Source organism: Spermophilus citellus, assembly GCF_964194105.1.
Source record: "Spermophilus citellus genome assembly, chromosome: 14".
Classification (NCBI taxonomy): Eukaryota; Metazoa; Chordata; class Mammalia; order Rodentia; family Sciuridae; genus Spermophilus; species Spermophilus citellus.
In genome coordinates this window covers 40472751-40488180 of record NC_138194.1, presented here as the reverse complement: position 1 = coordinate 40488180, position 15430 = coordinate 40472751, and the positions used below count along the sequence as shown (strand labels likewise).

Below are 15430 nucleotides of genomic sequence, written 5' to 3'. Positions count from 1 at the left end.
CCCCTTAAGGAAGACATGGTTAGACTTAGGTCATTGCCTTTATTCAAAAGCATAACAAACCGATGTTCTCTTTGAAGCCAGAGACCTAAAGGAGCAATGGTTTATCCCTGATCTCGGCATAGCCCATGGGTCAACAAGGTAGTAAAATATTATATCCTGTCCACAGGACTTCAGTTAGCATTCTCAGGAGTTCAGCATGAACATCCCCAGTGCTATACCAGCAAGGAATTCTTCACAGAGGTCTAAGAGGAACAAAGAATTTCTGTGGCTCAACAAAGTTAAACCCAACCAACTTTCAATAAAATGAAACTTGTAGTTATAGAGAAAAAGTATTTATTTCTCACTAAAAGATTTGATCTAGTATTATAGAATTACCCCTCAACAAAGTAAAGCTGAACAAATGTCACTATAGAAACTCGGCTGACCTATATCATTTCTAGGTCTAACACTTCTCCCTGGGGCTAAGCCCAATTCACGCATTTCAGCCCTTAACTGCTGTGTGTGCAGAATCTGCTACTCATGATCTTTTTACTCCCTCCAGATGTCCCATCTGCCTCGTGACTTTCCTGCTTCGCAAGCCATTCCCTGGGACACCTCTTACAAAGCAGACCTCTGGTACCCTGTTTTCCCAGGATCTGCAGTTCCCAGGATCACCGCTTTTCTCTTCCTGAAGGGTCTCCTCTTCCACACTTAGCGCTTCACCCACCACGTATAGATGTCTACAACCATGAGCTCACAGTTCTCCATAGAACCTGTTCTCTGATTCCATGTTATGCTGAAAAGTGACACCTAATATTCCCCAAGCCACATCCAGAGAATAACAGACGGATCTCTCCTCCCCACAAATCCTTCCTATGTCATCAGCCACCAAGTTTTGATTCTACTTCCTTATTATTTCTAAAGCCATTCCCTTCCTTTCATTTCACTGCCACCATGATAACTCAGATCCACACTGTCCTCCTGCAGCTACAGAAATGTTTCTCAAACTGACACTGGTCATGTCTCCTCCTTGCTGTATCCCAAGGATTCTGGAGTACCTTCAGGATGAAGTTCACTTTTCCACAATACAACACCAGGCAGGATGACAAAAGTCAGGCCCCTGCTCTCTTCTCAAACCTCCTCTAATGAACAAGCCCTCAGGCTAACTATGGGCACTCCCCAGATGCCCTCTGCTTTCTGTTGGCTCCAAGTCTTTGCAGATGCTTTTCACTGGCTGGCAATGTCCACTAATACTCAACCCCAGCCATGGTGGCAGCAATCAGTAGCTGATTTGGTCACTGAATTCATTCTTCCTGAACATGACATAAAAATGCAATTCCCAGCCTTCCCCCAGGTAGGTGTGGTCATGTGACTAGTTGCAGCCAACAGAAAGTAAGCATAAGGGGAGTTCACCATTTTTTAGGACCAGCCCTTGAAAATTCTCTCTTGAGATCTTCACACACTTCCCGCTGGCTAAGAGCCCCTTCCAAGAGCAACTCTGAGAGGAAGGCACTGAATGTGGATGAACTTCCTCCACCCTGGATTCCTGAATGGCTGCACTGAAAAAGAACTCTGCTGTGTGAATCAGAAACACATATGTTGAAATGTTCATGTGAAATAGATATCTACAGTACGTCACTGAAATTTTGAGCTTTATCTGTTTTAACAGCTATCATCTTTGCTTTGAAATCTCAAATCTAGACATCATTAGCGCAACCCTCTATTCTTACTATTAAACTCAAATTTCTAACTTCTTCACTCTCCTTCACCAGACTAACTTTCTAATATTTTTCAGGAATTATTCCCTAAACCTCTCAGTCTGGGTTGGGTTTCTTCCACCTTACTTACCATAATTATGATTACCTATATGACCATTTTCCTCCCCAACTCTGTGGTAAAGTTTTTGAAAGCGAAAACTTTAATCTGCTTTAATCTCTGTATCCTCTATGCCAAGCTGGCACTCAGGAATACGTTTCATATAATAACAAATAGATGAATAAATAAATAAAGGAATCAGGATTTGTCATGTGGAAAATATAAAAACTCAGAAGTTATATGATAAAAGTCCATAAGATAATGATGAGTATGGAGGAGAATGGCTGGATGGGGAACTTTTAAAATTAATCCCTAGAAAATAAGAAAAACTATTAAATGCTTAAAAAAGAATTTTAAAGATTTAAGGACAAATAAAAGGAGACCTGAATGAGTTGGCAGGAAACTTGAGCTTCTTCTAAAAATGAAGGGAGATATCAAAAAATTTGTAAAATGTTACTAAAGAAAACTTAGTTTGTTCTGAGTATTGCCTTTTTGGGCTTGATCATAAAGTGAAAATAGCTATCTAGAATATGTCCACTGGATGGGTCTCTGGAGGACATGAGATATTTTGTTTTAGCCAGCTTTTTCACCGTTGTGACTTACCAGAAAAATTTTAGAGGAGGAAAAGTTTATTAGAGGCTCATGGTTTCAGAGGTCTCCATCCATAAGAGGCTGGCTCCATTCCCCAGGGTTCAAGGTGAGGCAGGATATTATGACAGAAGAGTGTGGCAGAGGGAAGGAGCTCACTTGGTGATCAGGAAGCAGAGAAAGAGTCTCCACTTGCCAGATACAAATATATATACTCCAAAGCCATGCCCTAATACCCACCTCCTCCAGCAACACCCTACCACTTCAGTTACCACTATCAGGGGGATTAATTCACTGATTGGGTTAAGACTCTAATAACCCAATCATTTCTCCTCTGAACCTTCTTGCATTGTCTCACATGTGAGCTTTGGGGGGACTCCCACTTCACATCTAAACCATAACATATTTAAAGCAACTTTCTTGTAATAATATCACAATCGTTGGTTTCTGTTGTTTTGTTTTTTGGTGCTGAGGAAGGAACCCAGGCTAGGTATTGTTTTACCACTAAGCTATATTCCCAATCCCTTCAAAATCATTGTTCAAATTCCTTATAATGATGTTGCTTCATGTTCAACCAGCTAACATCCCAGTGGCAATTCACTTGGGTGTTCCCATCCGCTATGCACTGCATCTATGTATTTATTTATTTATTTAGAGATAACATCTTGCAGTGTTGTCCATGCTGGTCTTGAGCTTCTGGTTCAAAGGATCCTTCCATCTCAGCCTCCCAAATAGCAGGATTACAGGTGTGCCATACTGCACCAGTATGCATTAGCATTTAGAGCACCTTTATGGAGTTTCAAGGCCTCAGTGGATGACCCAAAGTAAAGCCATAGAACAATCTAGAACATTCCAAGACATTCTTTTGGCTTCTTGGCCTCTCCACATATAGAAGGCTCCTGTTACCGTCAGGGAAGGAGTGAAAAGCAGCTGACAGAAATAATCAGCATTCTCACTTCATTCCAGACCTTTCTCCTCTCCACATCTGAGAAAACACCATAAAGGAATAACTAGACTAATCAAAAGTTTGGCTCTTTCAGTGACTTCTGTTTACTCTGTAAAAACTAACTTTTAAAAAACTTTATTATCTATAAATGAGTGCTGGATTTTTGTTCTTCTTTGACCTTTCCACTGCTTTCACTGGCTTGAGACATTTAACTTTCATCTGAAAAGGTATGACTGATCGAAAGGGAGCTAAAACATAAAACAGACATCTTCCTTTTACAGAAACAATATCTAACCTTTAACACAGAACTTCACTCTGAGAGATTTAAGAGTGTGCTCACCTGTAGCTGGGATATAGTTAAAGGGTATCGGAATAATATCCAGGTAACACCTTCGCTGCAAGGCGGGATGGTGAGAGAGCCTTCGTACACCCAGTAGTCCCGCAGCAGAGGGTCTGTGTGACCACGTGGACGTGTCAGGAAAAGGCAGGTTAATTGACAATGATCTGGAAGACTCCAATAGCAGTGTTCAGAAATACAAATCTCCCCATGATGCTTCTCAGAAGGGCACAACAATTTTAAGTCAGAGCCTCACATCCGTGTTCTTAAACTAATCATCATCAAGAAAATAACTAATGAAAAACATGATGAATGTTTATAGTGATTTCTATCAGCAAATTACTATATGTGTCTATCAGGTTTAATTAATCTAGGAAGAATACATCCATGTTTCTATTTCCATTTTAGAGGAGTTACCTCATAGACTCACATCTAATACTTTAATTTTTTTTGTAGTTGTAGATGGACAGAATGCCTTTATTTTATTTGTATGTGGTGCTGAGGATCGAACCCAGTGCCTCACATGTTAGGCAAGTGCTCTGCCACTGAGCTACAGCCCCAGCCCTCGTACCTAATACTTATTGAACTACATGGCAGGTACTATTCTGAGCATTGTAACATTAATTCATTTAATCTTCACATCAAATTAATACTTCAGATGCTTCTATTAGTCCAATTTCTCAGATGGGGAAACTGAACCACAGGTTAGGAATTTTCCTAGGGTCACTCAGCTAATAATCGACTTGAACCCATGCAGTCTGGCTGCAGCCTGTGCTTTTAACCATGGTTCTAGCCTTGTCCATATTGTTTCTTCAACAGAAACATATTAAAACTATAATATAGAAGGAAATATTTCATTCTCATTAAATTATTTAGCTTTGCATTAGAGGAATTCATGATTAAATATAATGGGAAAAATGTTTAGATTTGACAGAAATTGGCTGGTTGTAGAGCAATTAAATGCAGAAAGCAGGGCAAAATAAATTATCTGGTTTTGTTTGAAACACTATAAAACAGAATATAATTTAGGCAGAGAAATGTGAAGACTGAAATTTAATACAAAACCACCTTGAAATCCAAGTTTCATTGTGCATATTTTGTGCATAATTATTACCTATGTGCAAGCACAATTAGAATAATGTCTAGATAAAAGTATTACTACAATAAAATAACCTTATGAAATTAGAAACAAAGTTTATTTCACTCTAGAGATTAATAAGTACTTTACTGACCAATCTTAGAAGTATATCAGGTTCATCATGATTCTTTTATCATGCAGGCACTTTACACAAAAGGTATCAATTTTTACAGATGACAGTCATAAGGAAGTTCTTCATGGATTAATGGAACTAGTAGCAATGTTTTTTTTTTATTGTTTCAAGTCTCTACTCCTATATTTGGAGAAATCTGAAAGTAGTATTTACTATAGAGAATATCAATTGCAAATAAACTTTATTAACTAATAAGATATAATTATACATATATATAACCATATATATAACCATATATATAACTACATACACACACACACACACACACATATATATATATATATATATATATATATATATATATATATATATTCTGAGAAAAATAGTATGGTTATATTCATAATTAAAATTCATCTTATGGCCAGGCATGGTGACAATGCCTATAATCCCAGCAACTCAGGAGGCTAACGCAGGAGGATCACAAATTCAAGGCCAGCCTCAACAATGTAGCAAGGCCCTATGCAACTCAGCGAGACCCTATGCCAAAATAAAAAGGACTGGGGATGTGGCTCAGTGGTAAGGCACTCTTTGGTTCAATGAGCAGTACCAAAAAAAAAAAAAAAAAAAAAAACGCTTACCTGGTAATAAAGTGTTAGGATTAAAGCAGGGTATTGTCTTGGACTTCCCCTGGGGGAAAAAAGATTTACTCCATGTCAATGTAAAATTTCTAATTTTTTAAAAATAAAAATATTATTCAAACTAAAATTCTAGATTGAAGTCTTTTCTGAATGGCCTCATTGGGTCCCCAAGATTTATAGGTGTGTCATTCTGCTTTCTCATCAAAACAAGATTGAGTTGCAAACAAGACTTTTCTACTCTGTGTCTATGGCTATTTTCTTTGCTATTGCAGTTCTGATTGCCCTGTGATTCCTCATGTGGAGTTTACAATTGGTGTCCATCTGTCCCATATCAACTACTTTTTCTGCTTCTATCACACTCATACCCAAGACTTGGTATAAAACACAGAGCCCTGGCTCAGAAACTTTCCTCTTGCCTATTTGGAACACAGTTCCACCTCTTTGGCCTTACAATCTGGCACCCAACTTGTCATTTTGTCCCATGTGCATTTGAAAATTCAACTCTAAGAACTATTCTGGGAGATCTTGTCATCCAGAATGGGAGAGATGAAACTCAGATATGAATATTCTAATCCAATCAACTTTTTTCAAAGCCAGATTTAAATTTTAAGGGAAATATCTGCACCCTTATTCAATAGTTGACACTTATGATACTTATTTTAAATAGTGTCATTCAAATGCTCAGGCCTCAGAGGCAGGAGGACAGTTGGGTTTCTGTCTACTAATACACAAACAACATTGTAGAAGTTTCTTCCCTCCTTCATGGGATTATTTTATACTTTAAGGAATCTAGCCCTCTTTGTCCTACCTCAGATTCTGTATTCCATAATGACTGATGTCCTGTTAGCTAAATAAATGAGGGAGATTTCCTCAGTGCATTTCTACTGGAAAATATCAGTTCAAAAAGTGTCCTCACCCTCTTTATACTTGTTTTCTTTTGACTAGTGTGGACTCCGTCAGTAGCTGGGTTCCTTAAGAGCCCACCCAGAGGAACTTAAGTGAAATTCTCCCTGATTCAAGAGGCCCTGGAGATGGTCTCAGAGATCTCTTATACAACCAGTCTTTCTATTTTCTTTTACATATCGCCTTACCTCATTTTGAATGTCTTGGAGGCTCTTAATCACAGCCTTCAGGATGACCAGTTCCTTCCCTATGCCGGTGGAGAACTAATCACACTTAATTCTCAGACTGATCTCAGAATTGACATTGGGTACTTGGAACCCATGAAAGTCAAGCAAGCTCAATTCCTGCTCTGTATCTCCAGTGGCCAAACAGGAATAAATTACTACCCGGCCCAAGATCACTGACATTCAACTCAGCACAGGCATAGAAGGTCCTGTTTAAAACAGAGCTTAACTTCCCAGCAATGCTGTACCATGTCATTACAGGGTCATGTTAATCTAAATTGCCTTCTCTGGGATATTATCATATGGGTTATGTGTACTTCTATTATTACTATTATATTGTTGTTGTTCTTACTTAACATACATACTTTGAAGTCTGGTTCCAAAAATTGCATTGGTTTCATTTATAATTCTTTCCTATAATAAGTAAACAGTAAGGGTTAACTCAGTAGGCTAAAACTGCCCAAACCCTGCACATTCTGTTTTTAGTATTAGCCCTTGGTTAACTCTTAGTAGATAACCCCTGGGCCCTTAGGATATACTACCAGATAAGAGACCTGAGGGCCTGGGTCTTGCAGTATTTATGGTGAACTCCTAATAATGCCTGGGGCCTTGGGCCAAGCTGCACCAGTGTGAATAGGCACGTTTGTCCTGCCCATGTAATTTGTGGATTCCTAGGGTGTGGGGAGGAGGCCTGGAGTTTGATGAGCTGAAGTGGTTAGGTAAGCCCTTCGTGCTTACCTGACCAACCCCTAATAAAAGCCCTAGATGCCAGGACTCAGGTGGGCTTCCCAGGTTGGCAACATAATAGGCACCTGACACATGGTTGCTGGGAGAACTGGGGCATCCCCATGAGACCTCCTTGGGAGGGGACACCTGGAAGCTTCTTCAGGTTCCCCCCCAACTTCAGCCCACATGTGCCTCTGCCCTTCACTTAGATTTGCACTGTAACCTTGCACTGTCGTATCCCATAAATAGAAGAGCTTTTCTGAGTCCTGTGGGTTCTACAGAATTATCAAGAGTTGGTTCAGGGGCCTCTTAGACACGAGAGTTTCTGTTTTAAAGAACAACTTACCTTATACTGAATATCTTGGAGGATCTCAGTCACAGCCTTGAGCCCAACATGTTCCTTCCCTATCTGAAATGTATAAAGCATAAACCACAAACACAATATTTTAAAATTCTTTACCTTTATTCAAAATAGTAACCAGAAGTGAGGTTCCAATCCACCTGCATGCCCTTCCTGGGGAATTAAATGACCTTTCCTTTTATGGTCAGGTCAACATCTACTTAAGGTATTTAAAGTTGTAACAGCTAGTACAAGAAAGTATTAGCTATAAGACCCAAGAAGCTGTTCAGCTTCATCTTTCTATGCATAGGTATTACTCACTGTGCCATAATTCAAATACTAAATTAAACAAGACTATTACATAAAAGTGTCAAACATATATTTTAATTAAAACTACTCAGTACATATCCAAACTCTTGCATTCTTGCCTCTAGTATTTATAGATCATTATTATAAATATTTCTCAAAGTTGAATTTTTTTCTGAAGAGTAGGTATGTGATGTCCTATATTAAAGTTACCAAAATCAAGACATTTCTTGATTACCACTGATCATAATTGTTATAGCCATCATTTTATTTAATCTTAAGAATATGCTTTCAATAGCTTTCTATTATGAAATAACACATATCCTTGGTATACAAAGTACTCCAAAGAAATTTGAGATTTGAACTATTTTTTTTTTGATATTTAGTGTCCTTGATGTTAACTTTACAAATCTGAAGTGCCAGATAATTCACACTTCCAAAGCTTTCAGTGGTCTATGACAATGGAGAAAGTAAGAGCAGAGATCACTTATCACCTCAGGTAACAATCACTGCTATCCCTCAGCTTCTTCTCTTCCACATACATTTTTGAAGAATGACCTATGAGAAGCTGGACTAACTTTCAACATGCACACATTTTCTATTTTTGTCATTATCAACCGACTGTAAAATATGCTATGGGGAAAAAAAAAGACAAGAAAAGCCTAACATAAGATAGGTCAATCTGTTCAGTGTAATCATATTTCCATTATTTTTGAAGTGTTTGCAATTCCTGAAATAGGTTCTAAAAACAGAAAATAAATTTCATGAAGTTAAAAAAAGAAGAAGAAGAAGAAGAAAAAGAAAAGAAAAATGTCCCCATGAGTGTAGGAGGCTGGATCTTAGGCAAAAGCCTTCACCCCGTCTTCAGAAGAAATGGACCCCCCTCATCTAACTGTTTTTTTTCATTTGGATGCCTGCACCTTTGGCTGTGGTCTATTTTCACTTCATGCAGCTCCTTCCAGAACCATGAACACTTTGAGAAGATTCCAATCTGAGTACTATAAAGTCACATAACAGTTGTCAGAAGTGAGCTCCATTGTGTTGGACTACCTGGGTTCTTATCATGACCCTGCCACTTTTTGGCTATGTGACTTTGGGCAAATGTGCTTAACCTCACCAGGCAGAGTGGTGCATGCCTATAATCCCAGCAGCTGGGGAGGCTGAGACAGGAGGATCATGAGTTCAAAGCCAGCCTGAGCAATTTAGCCAGGCCTGAAGCAACTCACTGAGACCCTCTCTCTAAATAAAATAAAAAAAAATAATGGGTTGGGGATGTGGTTCAGTGGTTGGGTACCCCTGGGTTCAATCCCCAGTACCAAAACAAAAAGAAAAGACAGAAAAAAATGTGTGTGTACATATACTTAATTTCTATGTCCTTTGTCACCCATTAGTGGGAAGGATAAAGTGATAGGGTTGAAGATCATGTCACTCGTTACCCTGCTTAACCTGCGTGATGTTGTAGAGCATCAAACAGATTTTACATATAGTGGCACTTCATAACTATTCGTGGCTCCTTCTATTCACGAAGATTCTTCACTTTACCAGCAAAACTTTATACCCTGCAACAAACTCTAGCTGTTGCTCGATCACTTTCCTTCTTTACCAAATAAATTCATATGTGAAAAAGTCATAACCACCAAAATCCAAGTACACATGGCAGTCTCCACACCCAACTGCTAAAATCCTGCAGCAGCTCCTGCACCAACACCATCCCGTGAGTCCTCCAGGACCGTGAGATCTGTCACTTCCTTATCTCTCCCCTTTGCCATCTTTAACCACCACCAAAAATGCAAACCACTCTCGTGAGCCTCTTCTCCTGGAATTGAAGCCCTATTCCATGAATTTTATTTTTCCATTTCTGCCTCACTCTTGCCTTATTTCCCACTGTGCTCCCTGGACTCAGAATGGCTGTGTCTTTGACAAGCTCTCCTACCACCTCCTGGTCTATGAGAACCCCTTGAGTGTGTCCAAGGGGCAGATCTCAGGCCTTTCCAATAAAAATTGGGCAGTCTCCTAGGATGGAGATTATGGTCAGTGCCCTTCAGTTTAGTATCTCTGACCTGCATGCACAAGGCTGTCCTTCTCTGAGTGGACTATCCTGTTCTGATGGTATATATGCTACAAGAAAGCATATTTGAAAGGACTCGATGCTCAACTCTTTTTAGAAAATTAAATAACTAAAACCATAGCATTAATATTACTGCTGTAATCCAGTTTATACAAGAGGCAACCTGCAACCATGCAGAGTTGGCTCTCTGAGTTTTGGTGCTGATTGGCAGAATACATTGTTGTGTGACTAAATAATTACTTGACCTCTCTGCGCCTTGATGTCTCTTATGACTGGTGGTCAAAGGATGTCTGAAATTTCCATGATCTCTTTTACCTCTAAATCTTTTATCATAGACGATAAGAGAAAATTAAAAAGATTCACCTCAGTAAAAACTGGATTAAAATTTTATCTGTGTGAACATATGGTCCATTTTTGTATGTTTGGCTAAATTTATACACTATTCTTTGCCCACCACACTGCTCAAATCTAAAATTTATGTTAGCTAAATCTTCTACTGTTTGCAGTCTTATTTTATCAGTGTTTTCTATAAAGATTTCAAATCATCTTCAAGTGAAAATTATTAATAATGAAGAGCTAAAATAATCCACTACATGATTATATTATTGATTTTTCTTAGATTTTGCAGTAAGCTAGAGTCTAAAAACATTTTCTGAAATGCTTTTTTCATAAATAAAATGAATTCTGCCTTCAGGAGACATTTTCAAAATCATTTCTCCAAAGATGCTGAATGCCACCCTGTAGAAAATTTCTAATAAATAAATGAACTCTTTTCTATCAAGGAATATGGCTGAACTCTCATGAACTCCAAAGATCAAGTTTTCTATTTTTACATTATTGGTGTTCTCTGTAAAGGTGTTTAATTTCACCTTGAAGTAATAAAACTGGGAGAGAATGGAAAACCATCTTGCAAAATGACTTAGAAAGCAGCAGCTGTGAACAGCACAATAACCACTGCAGACCATTTACCTGAACGAACAAGGCGATGATGGCGATTCCGTGCGGCTTCCCCACAGCCTCATCGATGCTGCCAAACAGAGTGGAGTTCCAGTGGATCAGATGGAGCTGGAGGCAACAATGCACAGGTCACTTCTAATGTCCTTCTCTTCAGAAAAACAAAACCACATCACCAACTGTACTACATCTACAAGGTCTCCTATGCAACAAGGGGGTCACCAATGTACACAGGCTACTGCCTCCACAGGAGGTCTCTGGAGGAATTCCCTCCTTTGCCTCTCTGAACAGAAGCAACAGGTCACCACCTCTTGAGTTCTCAGTTTTAGTACTGACTTAGGAGAAGCTCAGTGAGGGAGACTCACCGATTTCACATAGAGTTAGTGTCTTTCCTTAAATGGCATTCCCTCTGGAGCTCAAAGAAACAAAACTCCAGGTCTGGACACAAACACTACTCACTCAAAGGATTGGTACCCACATAATCAAACACAGCATCACCAACCCACAGTATTTCCATCAGGAAATGTGCAAAGCCACTCTCAAGTTCTGGTAAATTATTTCAACTCTAGGACTATCCAAAGATAACATAAGATAGAAAAAAAATTAAGTACTGCCCTCTGTTCAAGTATTCCATAGTAAAATAATACTGATGTAAATCTCCAACAGAAGTTCACTTCCTACAGTTGGGATAGAATTTTATCTATGAAGAAAGGACAATCAATGCTCAGGGTCCCTTCCTCCTAACCTCATACAGCTTTGCAGCTTTCAAGCTGATCTAGAATATGCGCTTGTTCCTACAGCAGCGATAAACATTTGCAAGAAGCCACATCTAGTTCCCACACTAAAAAAATCAAGTGGCCACAGAGATTCTTGGTATGACAGCAGCTCGCTAAAACCTTGCGCCTAGAATACCATCTTCAGTAGTATACCTTTTCATCAAACTAATTCCTTACCACCTTAAAACTTTGTACCACATTTAAAAACTAGTTCTTAATTTTAAAAGACATAGATAAAACTCAATATTTATGTATTTAGAATCTAATTTTTTTTTTTAATTATCACACAGACTGTCAAAACTTTGATTTTTTTTTTCACTGTTGAATTTGTCCAAATTGAATCTGAGATTATAAAACTGACCACTAGAGGGAGGTAAGAAAGTCCAGCATAGAAACAGCAACCCAGGAAAAGAACACACCAAGACCAGGCTGCCTGGAAAGCTCACAGGGTCTGGAAGCAGCCAGTAAATGCTAACTGTCAAGGCACCGCCTTCAAGATAACAATGTCCTATGACTTCTCAATTAATAATAAAAGACTAACTTTATTATTTCCTTCTCTGGCAGCAACAATAGCACAGAAGTCCTTGTGGTACAGATAAGAACTGACTGCTTTCATTAAATCAACAAAGAAGGTCTAGGCCCAAGGTTGAGTTGTTGTGTTGTGTTTTTTTTTTTTTTTCCAACAGATGACAAAATTCAAACTGACATTTTCCTTCCTTCTCATAGCAATATTGAGTTATTTTTTTCCTTTTCTGAAACAACACATTAACAAACCAACAAAATAAATAAATAAATAGAGCAAGCTTGTTTTTCCCCCCACCACTCCTCAAATCTCAAAACCTTGGATTATCCAAATCTAATTCTGTTCTCCTGTTGCCCCTTCCTTGTTCCTATAATCTTATCCCATTTTGCCTTTTGTTAGTATTGGTTCTGTTCCATAAAGTAGAGCCACTGAGGTAGGAAAATCACAAGGGCATACAAAGAACTCTGAGCACATGCCTAAGTCTGTCCCTGACAAGAGATGACGCTTCAAAAGTAGAAAGGTCAGAGTACTCAAAGCTTTAATTCTGTCATCATTCGATTTTGGAAAATACTAAAGCAATATACGATTGCAGTGAGTATTATTACTTATGCTGCTTAGTATTAGTCAAGCTTCCCCATGATAACCTCCTTCCTTTCAAAGTTTCTTTTTGGAGAATGGGGGATGGATTAGAGGTCAGAATATAAGCTAGGCAGCTGCCAGAGAGTATCAGTTGAAAACTAAGATAGGGATATGGGATAATAAATGTTATGTGTCAACTTGGCTAGGCTATAGAACACCAGTCTAGATGCTGCTGCAAAGTTCGTTTTTAGATATGATTAGCATGTAAGTCAACAGACTGAGTAAAGTTGACTGCAATCCATTTTATGGGTAAACCTCATCCAATCAGTTGAAGGCCTTAGCAGCAAAGACTGAGGTCCCTCAAAGAAGAGAGAATTCTGTCTCCAGAATACAAGATCAAAATTCCCCCAGACTTTCCAGCCTTCAAACTGCAACAACAACTTTTGCATGGATTTCCAGCCTCAGCCATAAAAATCAAACGGACCAGCTCCTTAATTTAAATCCCAATCTTTTTTATTCCTCCCCCAACCCTCCTGTTTCGCTGAAGCACCCTGACTAATACAGTTTGTGTAAATAAAAATGTATGAAGACCCATGTGAAGTAGGATAAAAGAAAATAAATATAGGTAGAAAGAAGGAAAAAGGAAGGAGGAGGAGACTATAACTTTAATCTGAAAGCCTTGTCCTGAAGTTCTTCATATCTTCACTGCCAAACCTAGTTTTTCTCCAGACCTGTCACTTCCAACTTGCTGGGAAATCCACAAATCTTCATTCACAATCTTAAAGTTACTAGAAATTGACCCACTTACAAAACCTTGGATTATCCAGATCTACTTCTGTTCTTCTGTTGCCCCTTTCTTGTTCCTATAATCTTATCCCATTTTGCCTTTTGTTAGTATTGGTTCTGTTCCATAAAGTAGAGCCACTGAGGTAGAAAAATCACAAGGGCATACAAAGAACTCTGAGCACATGTCTAAGTCTGTCCCTGACAAAAGAGAGGCCCCCCCCCCTCCAGCCACCAATATTGTGGCTTTCCTATGCACTGTAATAAGCCCATGAACACATGTGTTTTTAGGATAGACTGAATGAACAGAAACCCAGGGTTCTTACCCAATGTATCTATTGATAAGATAATGGAGAGTATGGCAACCTAAGGATCCTGAGAATTGCCAGGTCACTATAAACCATCTATGATCACCAGACTGATGTCATTCTTATCTCAGGATGGCAGGTCTTTGATGCAGCTCATCCTGGATACTTCCCATGCACACCCCTCCCCAAGCTTCCTTTCAAAGAAGAGCCCAAGACCCCACAGCACTGCTTTCTTGAGATGGCCCATGTTCTCCTGTGGATGCATCCTCCTTTCTTTCATAATAAATCTGTTTGTGCCTCCACCTGAAATTATCTTCTATAATCTATGTCAAGGGCCTGGCCATCCTGAGCAGAGGTCCCCCTCTTTGGGGCTGCTTCAGACCCTGCATTTGGTGGCAAATGCAGGTCCAGTCCTGAAGAAGGCTAATAATAAAGGAAGAGAGACAAAGGCCCCTAACAATTAAAGTGAACATTTGGTCATTATTTCCCTAAGACTAGACTGAAGAGTTAGGGGACAAAAAAGCCCTCAAATGATCAGAAGGAACATGTCAGACCTTCTACTTTATTTTTATGAGATGCCTTCTATTTCAATTTTCCTTTGCTTCACAAAACACATAATATGTATAAGAGTGGCCCCCCACCTCCCACCACCAATATTGTCACTTTCCTCAGTTAGATACCTGCAGTCAAAATATTCAATGGACAAGTCAAAGGAAAAAAACTCATGAGTTTTAAATAAATAGTATATTATTATAGTTGTTCTTTTATTAGCTTTTATTAATCTCTAACTCTGCCTAATTCATAAATTAAACTTTATCACAGGTATGCATGTATAGAAAAAAACATAATACAGACAGGGTTTGGTACTATCTGTAGCTTCAGACATTTACCGGAAGTCATGAAAAATATCCCCTTTTGAAATAGGGAATTGCTCTATACATATTAATGCAGGGACATATTATTTTGAAATATACTCATAGTAAGGATAACTGCTCCAAAGTTTATTCCAATGGAAATGGTTAAACAAGGACACATGGAGACAAATACATGGGAACGGAAAAGCATATGATACTAAGGATATGGTTCAGAAAACAATGAAGCAAAGTCCAAGGGAGGAAAGCAGTCTTCCCAGCCGTCTCCAAGCAGATGGCTATTACCAGCCAAGGGGCCTCAGAGGACGGGCTTCAAAGCCCAACAGTGCAGACTGGCTCTGGGGCGTGGCTGAGCTAGGGCACAGCTGAGTGCAGAGGCAGCCACACTGCACACCTCCGCAGATCCACTGATGATTCTCAGAGGACCATGCTCACAGAAGACCTCCAAGCTAGGAGTCACGGGTCCCTGATTCTCATTTCACTTCCACAACTCTTTAGCTCTGTAACTTCAGAGTCACTACTCCTTTGAACATCCATCTCTAGCACAAGGAGAG

The 15430-nt window shown here is 39.1% G+C and overlaps 1 protein-coding gene across 2 annotated transcripts in view; it reads right to left on the bottom strand.

Moving 5' to 3' along the window:
- CA8 (carbonic anhydrase 8) overlaps window positions 1–15430 on the bottom strand; it is a 94074-nt gene that overhangs the window by 29288 nt on the left and 49356 nt on the right. The window contains exons 4-7 of one of the 2 annotated variants that reach the window (XM_081266629.1): window positions 11051–11146; window positions 7714–7776; window positions 5515–5563; window positions 3669–3781 (exon numbers count right to left, since the gene is read on the bottom strand). In XM_081266629.1, the coding sequence (XP_081122755.1) occupies window positions 3669–3781; window positions 5515–5563; window positions 7714–7776; window positions 11051–11146 (321 nt within the window). The remainder of the gene's footprint in view (window positions 1–3668; window positions 3782–5514; window positions 5564–7713; window positions 7777–11050; window positions 11147–15430) is intronic. The other variant, XM_081266630.1, reaches the window with a different exon arrangement.